The sequence below is a fragment of the Lepidochelys olivacea genome, assembly GCF_965140295.1.
Source record: "Lepidochelys olivacea isolate rLepOli2 genome assembly, chromosome: 24".
NCBI lineage: Eukaryota > Metazoa > Chordata > Testudines > Cheloniidae > Lepidochelys > Lepidochelys olivacea.
The window spans coordinates 7141265-7153360 of record NC_140434.1 but is presented as its reverse complement, the minus strand read 5'-3'; the positions used below and the strand labels follow the sequence as shown (position 1 = coordinate 7153360).

General features: G+C 39.2%; 1 protein-coding gene across 1 annotated transcript in view; it reads right to left on the bottom strand.

The window, feature by feature from the left end:
• Nucleotides 1–841: 841 nt before the first annotated feature.
• Nucleotides 842–12096, bottom strand: part of RPRD2 (regulation of nuclear pre-mRNA domain containing 2) — a 49989-nt gene continuing 38734 nt past the window's right edge. Inside the window, exons 7-11 of the mRNA XM_084613094.1 lie at nucleotides 10637–10812; nucleotides 9639–9924; nucleotides 8963–9223; nucleotides 8148–8351; nucleotides 842–7205 (exon numbers count right to left, since the gene is read on the bottom strand). Coding sequence (XP_084469220.1) covers nucleotides 4483–7205; nucleotides 8148–8351; nucleotides 8963–9223; nucleotides 9639–9924; nucleotides 10637–10812 — 3650 coding nt within the window. The 3' untranslated portion in view covers nucleotides 842–4482. The remainder of the gene's footprint in view (nucleotides 7206–8147; nucleotides 8352–8962; nucleotides 9224–9638; nucleotides 9925–10636; nucleotides 10813–12096) is intronic.

Sequence of the window (12096 nt, the reverse complement as noted above, 5' to 3'; positions counted from 1 at the left end):
TAGGTTAGGCCAGCTAAAGCAATTTGTTAAAAATTAATGACCATGCACCTCTGAAGTTATTAAAAATGATACTCTTTAAATTGCTTCACATAATTGCATCTTGTGCTATGCAGATACAGACTGAAAGTGAGGTTCTAGCAGTAATCACGGAGACCAGCTTCTCTCAAGGCTGTGTAGCCAGCTATTTCTATCCCCCAGCCAACAAAAAAGGACAGGAAGCCAAGACAACCCTGAAAATCAACATCATCACCCTTCAAAATTACATGACAGAACAGAAGAGTATGTACAGAGGCCAGAAACCAGTAAACTGGTGCAAAGATCTTACTCTTTTGAAAGGAAACCACACCAAGTAAAGTACACTTTATTAATATGCAATACAAAAATAAATGGGGGCAGGGGAAGTGTTGTCTCAGCCCACAGGTATTGGTAGAATATTCCATTTTCTGTATTTTGCTCTGCGAGTTAACAGTAATTTCAGATTTGCCTCCAAACACCGCCTCTCTGTAAAATTAAAAGAAACAGAACCATCTTCCAACAGTTTTAAATTTCTTTCAGTCTTCAAAATGGTCACGGAACCTGAGCTGCAGGCAGATTCTTCCTTGTGTGTGTTTGTGTTTTTTTTTTTTTTTTTAAAGAGTTTAAAAAAAAAAAAGGGTTAGGCCACACTAACCCTAAACTTGTAATTCAGCAAAGATGAAACAAAGCCTGGCTGTTGTTCTATACTGCAAAAAACTGATGTTCTCTCTTCAGCCCAATATTGTGGTCATTTTCACGGATCAGGCAATCTTACACCCCCTGTACACTTAAATAGAGGTTCCAGTTAAAAAAGAATATCAAAACATTAGAACTAGTTATTTTATTAAATGTATTAATACACATTTCAAAATGATCTGCAGTTTTATTGTCGCTTCCTCTAATGCACGTTGCTTTCTCCACACGGAACACTTGAGAATATAAATCCAACATATCCAATTAATCATAACAGGCACACAAAAAAAGCAGCCAGTATTTACAGCAGTTTTGAAACAACAGCACTGCAGCTTATTTTTGAATAATTAATTTCAGGATATGATCATTTATTCTGCACGTTTTTTAAAAAAATTACCATTATTCACATTATCTAAACAGGTTTCTCACACCTGAACAATGTTTTTACAGGTAAAGAGTCTCTAAATGTATTTAGATCACAAAGTCAGCCACAGCCGTAGACCGGCCTCTCTGATATACAACGCACACCATAGCATATCTGGAATTTTTCCAAAGAGGCAGGTATGCGTACTGTATATCTGAGGGGACCGTAGAAATCTAAATGGTGCATATTCGTAAATCTGGTGACAAGAACAGCTGTATTACACTAGCAGAAGTCTAGAACAGGGATACATTTTAAATGTTTATAACCTCTAGTAAAAGTTAATTCTACTGATTGCCGTTAAGCTGTACCAGTGCAATGTTTGGGTTGTCCTCTCTGTTTCTAGAACAGCTGGAGTGCACACTGAAGGCTGTCTGCAATTTGATTTTCTTCTTTATGAAGTTATGTCCTTCATGAGACACACTGTTTCATGCTTTATTTAAAAAATACATGTTTATTTCTTTTTCTTATAAGGTGAAATACAAAAGTTCAAGAACGGTGGGGAGTTTAAATCACAGACACAGGAAAAAACGCCTTCATGTCCAGAAATAAGTTGTGTGGTTTCTACATATGTACATGTGTCTTCAGTTACTGTAGACAGTTTGTTTAAAGTAACAAGCACAGAATAAAATGAAAAACCTCAAACAAAAAACATGGAGCTTTCACCATTAAAAGTTTTTTTTTTTTTTTACAATAAGTTTTTGTGTCTTTTTTTTTTTTTTTTAAATCAGTCATTTTACTTTTCAAGTTACCCAAAAAGCCACCTCCAAGAGCAAGGAAGCTACTCGCCAGGCATGTCAGATGGCATGGAGAGCAGTTCTTAGATGGTGTCACCATCTGATTTTAATAATTCCTTACTTCGAAATCACCACTTTAAGCAAGAGCAGCAGAAACAATTCACATTCTTTTATTCTAGAGGGAATTTTTTTTTCTAGTCAATATTGGTTCCATTCTTACATCAGAACCTCCTGCGTTTTTTCACCCCCTGGGTTTCCTCCAACAAAGCATCCTTAAGCTATGACTTCTCTGAAACTGTCCCTTCAAGCCAGGATATTAAAGCAATGGGATTGTGTAGTTTAGGTTACTGAAAGCTTCATTTAAAATGTTCCAGTAGAGCAAAGAAGTTGGGCTAAGCTATGCATCATTTCCAATATACATCAAAAGCTGTGAAATTTTTTCAGTTTTCGTGTTGGACATTAACATTAGATATTAAAATATATCCATGTCTTACAAGTCCTAAAATTTAAGAGCTGTATGGCTAGACTTTGGGCATACAAGGAAATGAATGCTAAGCTAAGCATTCTTCCATCTTGGGTTGTTTTGTAGGTGAGCACGTTTATTCTCACTAATAAGAAATATGATCAGACATTCTGAGTGCTGGTGTATAGGGAACTGAGTTATATCATCTTACTTCATATCATAGGATAAGCAAATTCTCACATCTTATTACGTAGTTTTCTTGCTTTATATCTTTACTGCCTTGTTTTTTCCTTCTGAACATTTTGCTTAACTTACACGAGCTACCCTCACAGTAGTACTTTGGTGTGTTATCCATTCAATAATCATATTGGAGGTTCACTGAAAGGAGCTGTGGTGTCCAAAGAGAACAGAACTCAGAAGGAACAGAAAAGGAATAAATACTGTTTAAATTTAACCCAAAAGTTTAAACACTCAGTGTTTGCATGAATTACACATGCAGTTACTTTTTCAGGAATTCTGTTTAACTGAAACAGTCCACACAACAAGGTGCACCATTCCATGATGCTGCCTAAATACAGCCCCCCTACAGACCAGCAGCAGCGACGTCTGCTGCTGACTGCAAAATGAAGTGGAACGCACGTTTTTGTTCTAAGATTAGAAAACAGAGAAGGTTTCTACGCATTGGCACTATAACATCATTCTTTCTGTAAACCCAGGCCAATTCAATAAAATACACCCATACAACCTTCCGATTCGCTTACTTGCGTATGCAAATATAATTATACATATTATATATATTAAATAAAACACACAGCCCAAGCACAAACAAATGCTCTGCCATTTTCTCGTTTTGTAGTTATTTTTATAGATATTTTCCCATACCTTTATCAAACACTAGTATGTTGTATTCTACTCACTTAAAAAAAAATCAAATAAAGTAATTCCAACTCCACACAAAGTCCTCTATGCACATGGCAGCAGAAGTGAGTTTATGAAAATATGTGGGAAGAGAGTTTAGGTACTGTTTTCACATTGCTGCATGCAGTTTCTCTCTCATCTTACATGGAACTATGTGCTTCAAACAAAGCACACGGAAAGGTGTGATTACAAAAAGTGAAGAATACATGTAAGTCAACGATGCTCCCAGCAAAAAAGTAAATATCGTTTACTAGACCTGCCCTAGCTCTGTGATATAAGACAAGAAAGAAAAAATACGATGCAGCTTGTACATGCGAATGCAGGCGTGTTTCAAATATACATTGTATACATTAAATGTGTATGTGTAAGCAGATTTGAGTTTTACCGCTAGCTACCTCCCTGCATCCACTTATTTCAAATGCATTACTTGATTTATATTCAGCAAAATATAACCCTCTTAGCATGTTGAGGAAGGAAGCCAAGTTAGAGATAGGAAGTGCACATACTTTAGAGACTGTTTTCTGAAACCCAACTTGGGAGAAAAGTTCAAGACCCTCAGTGGCAAAGCTGTCAACTGTGAAAAGCAGAGGCTTTTTCCTTTTGCATTTTGAGAAAGGCAGAAAAAGCAAAGAGAAGGGCTGAAAAACTGACCATGTTAGTTGCCTACCCTCTCCCTATTCCTGTCAGCAAGATGGAAAACAGCAAGCAGCAAGATGTTCCAAGGCTTCATAGCAAGGGACCGACTAAGCAGATATCAGTGAAAAAAGTGACTGATTAACCTAACAAAAGGCACAAGGAAGGGTTAATATTTCTATTGCCACAGGGAAGGCTTTGAAAGCTTGGACCCTTTATCTTCCTTAATCAAAAGTAGCAACAGAGTTCCTTCCCCCATCTCTATTTTTTGACATGGGTTCGGAGGACTCAAGAAGCAAAACAATTTGGTAATCAGCTAAAAATAACATCCCAACATCGCACATTCAATCATTTTTTACGACTAGAAGTTTTATTTCAACGGCAATACTCTTCGGAAAATTCTTATTTTTTGTTAAAACATTTTGCTAGATTTATGCCAACTGGGTGGCTTAAAAAAATAAACAACCAAAAAAAGTATCAGAACATATTTAATTTAGAAAAATGTTATGGGGCTCTTTAAGGAAAAACAAACGTGAAAGCGCTACTTCCACTGCTCTCTAGAATATCCAAAATACCTTCACTTACAGAGATGCATGTCTGTTTCAGTACCTGGGAGGAAAGAAAGGGCGTTTTGGTGCAAAGAATGGAGGGCCCCTTCCAAAAGGTGGCCGAGGCCTTTTTAAGCTCTGAAATGGTTCTCTGTTTATGAAAGGTTCCCTAGGCCTAAAGTCTGGTCGTGGGTTCCTAATCATCATTCCACTCCGGTTTACATTGTCTCTATGAGATGGGCCAATGGGAGGAACACTATGGGATGGCCCAAGCTGATCTCTCGAAAGGGAAGGTAGGCCTATGTTTTCTCGAACCCGACCAAGGGGTGGACCACTGTGGTCTCGCTGAGGTGGGGCCACATGGTCCCTTGGTCCTGAATGCACATTAAAATGCTCTTTTATAGTTCCTTGATGAATAGTACCATGATCCTTGGAAAACGTGACACCACCATGTTCCACGGTCAGGGGAGGGGCAGGAAATGGAATGCCACTGTGTTCCCCAGAAGGTGGTGGCGGGGTAGGGAATGGAACGCCACCATGTTCCACAGAGTGAGGTGGAGGGGGAGGAGTAGGAAATGGAACCCCGCTATGTTCCACAGAAGGAGGAGGAGGGGCAGCATGAGGCAATGAGAGTGGAGAGGATTTTTCTTTTGAAAAAGGATTAGTGTGATCCACTGATGACATGTGTGGAGGAACTGAGTGATCCCTAGGAAACAGGCTTCCATGATCCTTGGGCGGAGCAGATGGGGGCCCAGCAGGTGTACCAACTTGTTCCCTCTGAAAAGGAGTTCCATGCTCTATGGGAGGAGGTGGTATGTGACGCTCAAAGGCAGTGCTGAAATTATTTGTTCTGAAATTGTTTACACTCTCCTGAAATTGTGGCACGTGTTCTTTGTACTGTGTTTGAAAGCTGGCAATTCCACTGCCAGTACCCATGGTGGGCAGCTCAGTAGCACTTGAGGGCCCATTATCAAAAGCACTACCTGTATTACTTAGCTCAAACCAGCCTACTCTAGTTGCCTCTCGCCCGTGTCCTCTATTTCCTTTCCCAAGAACTCTGATAGATTCTACTGTCTGAATTGGTTCTCCTGACATTCCCCTATTGGATGCATTATGGTAACCCAGAGTTTCTATGGGGGCTCCTTTTTCTTCAGTGCTATCAGGCAAGTCTAAACAAGATGACGACACCCTAGTTTCTATACGATAGTGTTCCTCTTGCTGCTGCTGCTGCTCTCCTGTCGAAGTTCCAGCTTGGCTGAGACTAGACAGGCTAACCCCCTCATGTGAGCTACCTTTAGGAACCTGGCTAAAATGCTTTTCCTCAGAAGGCTTGCGAGATGCATTTTTAAGCATGTTCTTAAACTCAATTGTTGAAGTGGCAGAAATGGAAGAACCTAAAGATTTCTCCACACTGGATGTGGGTGGTCTACCAGCAGGGTTTGAAAGAGTGTTTTGAGGAGAAAAGATTGATCTGTGAGGAAGTGAATGGGGAGAGTCTGGATACTGTTTCTGTGCCAGGCCAGAATGTATCACAGATTTTGATAAATTATTATGATTGGAGTCTGGTGTGAAAAACACATCATTCTTACTGGGTGAAGGGGAACCATCGGATCCAGAGTCATTTGCTCGTAGGCTGTAACTTCCATACATTCCAGAAGACGATGACAGCGGATCACAGCTCTCATTCTGATCAAGAATAGACCTCATAGACTGAGGAAAAGACGACTTCACACTAAACTCTTGTGCTCTTTGACCGTAACTAGAGAGAACTTGCTGATACTCTGCAGTGTCGGAAAGCTTACTAGCTTTCAAAATGGATTTTGAAGGCTTCTTCTCCAGGTTCATGATGGCAGATGGTGGTGGCCCAGAATATTCAAAGTCACGATAATCTTCATCTTCTTGAAAAGATGTGTCTGGGTAAAACTTCTCCTGAGGGGAATCCATTAAAGAAGAAGGTATTTCCATATCAGACGATTGCTTGTACATGCTGGCTGGAGAATCCCTGCCAAGACCGAAAGACCTATAGGCAGGCACAGAATTAGACAGTTCTTGGGAATATCCATCATCTCTGCTCTGAGGAGGGGACCTTGTGCTACTGGGAGTAGAAGATCCAGGGCTTATAATCTTTGATAATAAAGACATAGTGTCAACATTGCTTGATGTTGGTTTATCCATCATCTCATCTTGGGTTGGCGTTCCACTTCGTTCATCACGGACTGGCGTTCCATCCACATTGTCCATAGAGGTGCTAGTAGGACCACGCTGAAAGTCAGATGAATGGCTTTCTGATGTGATGTTGGACCCTAAACTGCTTAAAATTGGAATATTCAAGTTTAGACCACTGAAACCAGGGTTTCCCTTTAAAAAATTGTGTATCTTCATTTCCAGGCTTGGAGAGGTGGGTTCTGACTCCAGCTTTGTTTTTGAAATCTCAGAGGACTGACTCAATGGGGTTTCTGTTGGTAAAAGGGAAGGACTGGTAGGATGGGTACTGGCAAATCCAAGGGAATTTGTTGGTGGTTTAAAACTAGAACTTGAAAGCCCTGGGCTATGTCCAACAGGAGCCTTGTTAACCGAAGTTGAAGAAACCTCAGCAGTAGAAGAATTTGGAGAATAACCAATATTTTTGGACATAAAAGACTGAGTATTGGAAGGAACATTCCTCCCTTTCACGCAAGAAACAGTTGTATTGGCTGGTGATGCTGAAGTGCTCTGAGTTGCCGTTTCACTTGATTGAGCTGTATTTCCAGCAACGCTTTGAAGTAAGGATGACAAACCTGGAGAAAAAAACAAACAAAAAAAACCATTTTAATTAGATATTTTAAGAGGCAGAGTAACCTACAACCATTTCAACAGAAAACTCGTGGTAAGCCATAATCATGATTGGTTTTGTAGGCAGAGAAGCTACAAACAAATTTTTGAAACTGACATCTGAGCCAACAAAATGGTTAGACTTTGCCATCTCTACATACTATTGAATACTAATTACTTTGCATTCCCATAGTGCTTTTGATCTCAAATTGTTTTACCAATATAAATTATAACACACATCTAAACCACAATCGGTATTATGTCCATGTTACAGCTAGTTAAGCAGAAATATGGAAGTGATGTTCTTAACCAAGATCATACGAGCAAGTAGCAGAGGGAACCCCCCTCCCAGAATCCTAGAGTCCTCCGCTTCACCGAACCCCATCCCAGAGCTAGGAATAGAATCTAAGTGGCACTCACTCATGGGTCCCCTGCTCTGCTACATTTTTTCCATGCACCATAAGATTTTAGCAAACACATGCAATATAATTACTTGGCTAACTGGAAAGTCAGGGTGAAGTCCAGCAATTAAACATATTAACACTATTTGCTTACTGTGCAACAACAACAACAAGATTTAGTCATAAAAGTTGCAACTAATAAAGCAAATATAAAATGTCCCAGGACGGTATCCAACACCATCAGATTTTAAAAAGGTTTTTAAAAGATTAAACACACAGGAAAACACTTCCCAAATCTGTTGCAAAATTGACTTGCCCATACCAAATACACTACCTTGCAAAATGTAACTTAAATTTGGAAAAAGTGTTACATAATATAAGCTAATTTCCTCACGGATAAACTCATTTCAGGAGCACACAGCGGGATGCTTTAGTATTGATGCTGCCATCCAAATACAGATGCTAACTATTTATACTGTGCAAAAGGAGTGAATTTTAAATACTTACCTTGCAATGCTGGTGCAGTCTGGGTCTGAGTTTTGGAGAGAACTGATAAAATGCTTTCAGGAGTTATTTCAACTTTGGAAAGAATATTTGCTAACGGATTTGGAGGACCAGATGGAGTCCCCACAATAGGAGTCTTCAGGCCACTAGTAAGAGTCGTGGGGCTCGTTGGGGTTCCTGGGGAAGGTCTTGATGCAGGACTGACCCCTGGGGTGAAAACATTTGCTGCTCAGAAACACAAAATGCTACTTTCCAAGAGCAATGAAAAAACAGTCAATAAATACACTGCTCATACATACTGCTTTGTTAAGGTAGGGTTTTCTGGCTAAAAATTTCAACAATTACTAATACCAGTAGAGTTGAAGTAAGGTGCTAGTGTAGGCAAGGCTCCTGAGGCAACCAGCATTTAACATGACACTGTTAATGTCAGCAGCTGTGGAAACCTTGTCTACAACTAGTATGGCCGCCTTCACTACTGCAGTGTTAAAAACAGTAGAAACCCTAGCACAGACACACCCTAAGATCACTATGGTGCATAGACGTGGGTAGCACCATGTCCTACTTTGAAACGCTACACTACAGATCGCCTTAAACCATTTAAAAGGAAGCATGTTTAAAACTGATTTTGAGAGTGTGTTTAGTTCCAATATGTCACAGCTCTCCTGAAGTACAGACTGAATTACAATTCAATGTTTTAGTTCTAAAATGTTACAGAAGCAAAAAAAGATCTGACCAACAAAGTTATTGCTTGTACAACGCAGAATTCTGTCTCTGCTGAACAGCACCACTCAGTCACAACCTGCAATTTAGACACCCACCTGTATTCTTCATAACAGAAGTTAAGCTGCTAAGAATGGAGCTGATCTTTGCTAGGTCAACGTTGGCAAGGTTTGGCAGACCAAGTGCCGGTGATGGAGGGACAGGCGCTGTGCTCACTGTCTTGGGAGTTGGAGGAGTCTGAGCAGGAGTTGTTACCGCTGGTGTAGCAACAACCACTGTGGAGGATGTTGCTTTTGGGACACTTTCAGTCTTTGCAGGTGCTGAAGAAGGAACAACCTGTTTCTCCTTCCTCTCCTCCACTAATTCAAATATAGAGAAAAAACATGGAATGTTCAATCTGCCTCACAGAATTCTTTTGGCCTAAGAGCTGCAGGCTTCTCAATGTGTTCCAGGTTTAAAAAATACTAATGTAAAGACTCAGAGGAAAAGCAATTGTTCATGCTCTTTACTGAACTGTTAGGGTGTGTAAGGACAGCCTCATGAAGAGAGCTTTTTTTATGCTTGTTTTTTAAGTTAGGAATATCTGGGTCTGAATTCCCTGGTTTTTGCTGGAGGACTGGCATAGTACCAGAGCTGCAGTATTCCCAGAACAAGGAAAGTTTCTCAACATCCTCTTGATTCTAAATGAGGTCTGGAAAAACTGTTTTGCCTAAAAAGTTTTGTGGATAGTATAAAACTATTAGCCCATTTTACTGCTACTTCCACAGAACATACCAATAATTTTAGAGGCATCATCTTCCACATCAGACAGTTCCATGTCCTCCACATCCCGATTATCTGCCACAGGTTCCGGAGATACAGACTTCTCGCTTTCCACTGCTGGAGACTGGATGTCATCCTCTTCCCCCATTCCCTGGAAAGGGGACTCAGAACCAGTTGGAGATGGAGCATCCATACTTGGAGAAGGGACAGGAGACTCTTCTGGATCAGGAAGAGTTGCTTTCAATTGATCTAATTTTTTCTTTAGATTGCTCACTCTATTGGCAAATGTTTTATAAGCCTAACACACAAAAAAAAAAGATATTTAGCTTAGTGTCCTTTGTAAAGAAGGAAAAATAACACACCTTTGAACCATTTCTATAGTATTAATAGCAGCATATTCAACTCCCCAATCATCTCTGCCCCTGCATTAAGTATTTCGCTTTTCAGTATGGCTTGTAGAGCAAAAACCTCAGAAGGGTTATTCACGTGACTACTTTTTCCATTTAGTTAATGCTTTTGTTGGAAGAATCTTTTCAAATCCATAAACTATCACATTTGATACAATGCTTCAAGAAATGAGGAAAACCTTCAGTACCCAAAGGTCACTCTCAGATCTAGATTACCAACAAAGGTGTTCAGCTTCTCGAAGTTAACTTTACACTCAGCATAACAAATGAATCTTTTCTTTTTTTCACATGCAGAGAATTTGCAAAACATATGAGAAAAATGGTAGGTCAAATTATGAGCTCCTATCAATCTTAACAGCATCTAATTATCTTATTAGTTGACCTCCATCATCTCTGCTCTCCTTTTAAACAATCTGTGTTATAATCTCACACAATTTCTACTTCATTCATTAGTACACTGAGATTTTATCACTCATTTTTCTAGTAAAGAGTTTAACAAATGCAGATAAACCTCAATTATCAGTTTGAATTCTGCATTATGTCCTCTTATTAGTAATGTTGTACCAATAAGATATTTGCTATTGGGGAAAACTTTGCACTTACATTTGCTACCACCTTGACTTCCTTATATTGTGCTTCATAAAAGATACCAGCATTCTCAAGCACTTCAATTAGTGAGGGGCCATTTTTCACCTGCTTGTCTAAACCATTTACAAATTCTTCTAACTTTGAACTCGCTTCTTCAAATTCTTTGGAGAACTTTTTTCCTCCTGTTTTGTCTGAAAGAGATAATATTAATGACAAATTACATTATGCACATTACCTCCCCTGGAATACACAGAGCTCTTCTCTCACTCACTCACACACACAGAATAATTAATATTCAGTAAGTTGGTACGTGCACCTCATAGTTTTTAGCAGATAACTAGTGTAATAATTGGTAATGAAGTCATGTAAAGGCAAGGCAACTAGCAGTCTGTATTCTTTGGTTTTCAAGCCAATGATTAGTAATAACATCTAACGTGGATTTAAAAAAAAACACAAAACAAAACCACATTCTACATGCATGTGGGGCCACTAGAGTTAGCCTTTTGAAATTCTACTCTTCCAATCATCTGGGGTCAGTAGTTTTGATCTGTTTAGAGGGGCAAGAAAACATTATTCAGTTTTCTTTCACCATTACATTGGTAGAACTATGTTTATGGGCTGCTACATTTTTATGACAATTTTGATAGGCTGCAGTAACTGGATACCAGCTACTTTTAAAGCAATTCAATTTTACAATGAAATTTCCTATTCATTTGGGCAATGAAACTAAATTTGTTTACTCCCTTGTAACGTTATTTCCAATCAAGTTTACACAGCTTCCTAAATCTTAAATTATTGTAGCTTTATTCAAGAACTAAGCAGCTAATTATTAAATCTGTAATGTTAAGTTATGGACTACTGAACACATTAAGAAATCCATGCATTCTGAAACACATACTCTGTACTGAGGAAAACCCTGTAACAAACAAATCCTGGCCATCTACAGTTTGTACTTTGTACTTGCTAGCAGCTGTTGTACATATAGGGACAGATTTACAAAGGTATTAGGTGTCTAAAGCTGCAGATGGGCATTTTTGAAAATCTCACTAGGTGCTTATCTGCAACTTTGGACATTTAAATAAATACCTTTGTAAATCTGGCCCATAACTCTTATCTCCATGCAGGTTATGTACTAAACTGATGAAGTGTTCCATCCCCTTCTCCTAGCCAGACTACAAAGGATGGCAGCCTACTTTGGGTATCTTCAGTTACTCCTTTAGCTCAAGCAGTAGAGATGTGCTTTTGGTGCTCAAGCTCCCAGGTTCAATCTCACAGTTTAAGTTACTACATCTTGAGGACAAGTGCTCTGAAGTTCTGTACTTCAGACCGTTAAGGGCACGATGTGCATTTTTAAGTTATTTGAAAAATAAAAACATTCAATACATGCATTGGACGAACTACATTTTTAATTAAAAACAACTGTAGAAGGATTACAAGATCTACTACACATGAAAACAGGATATTGGGAGACTATG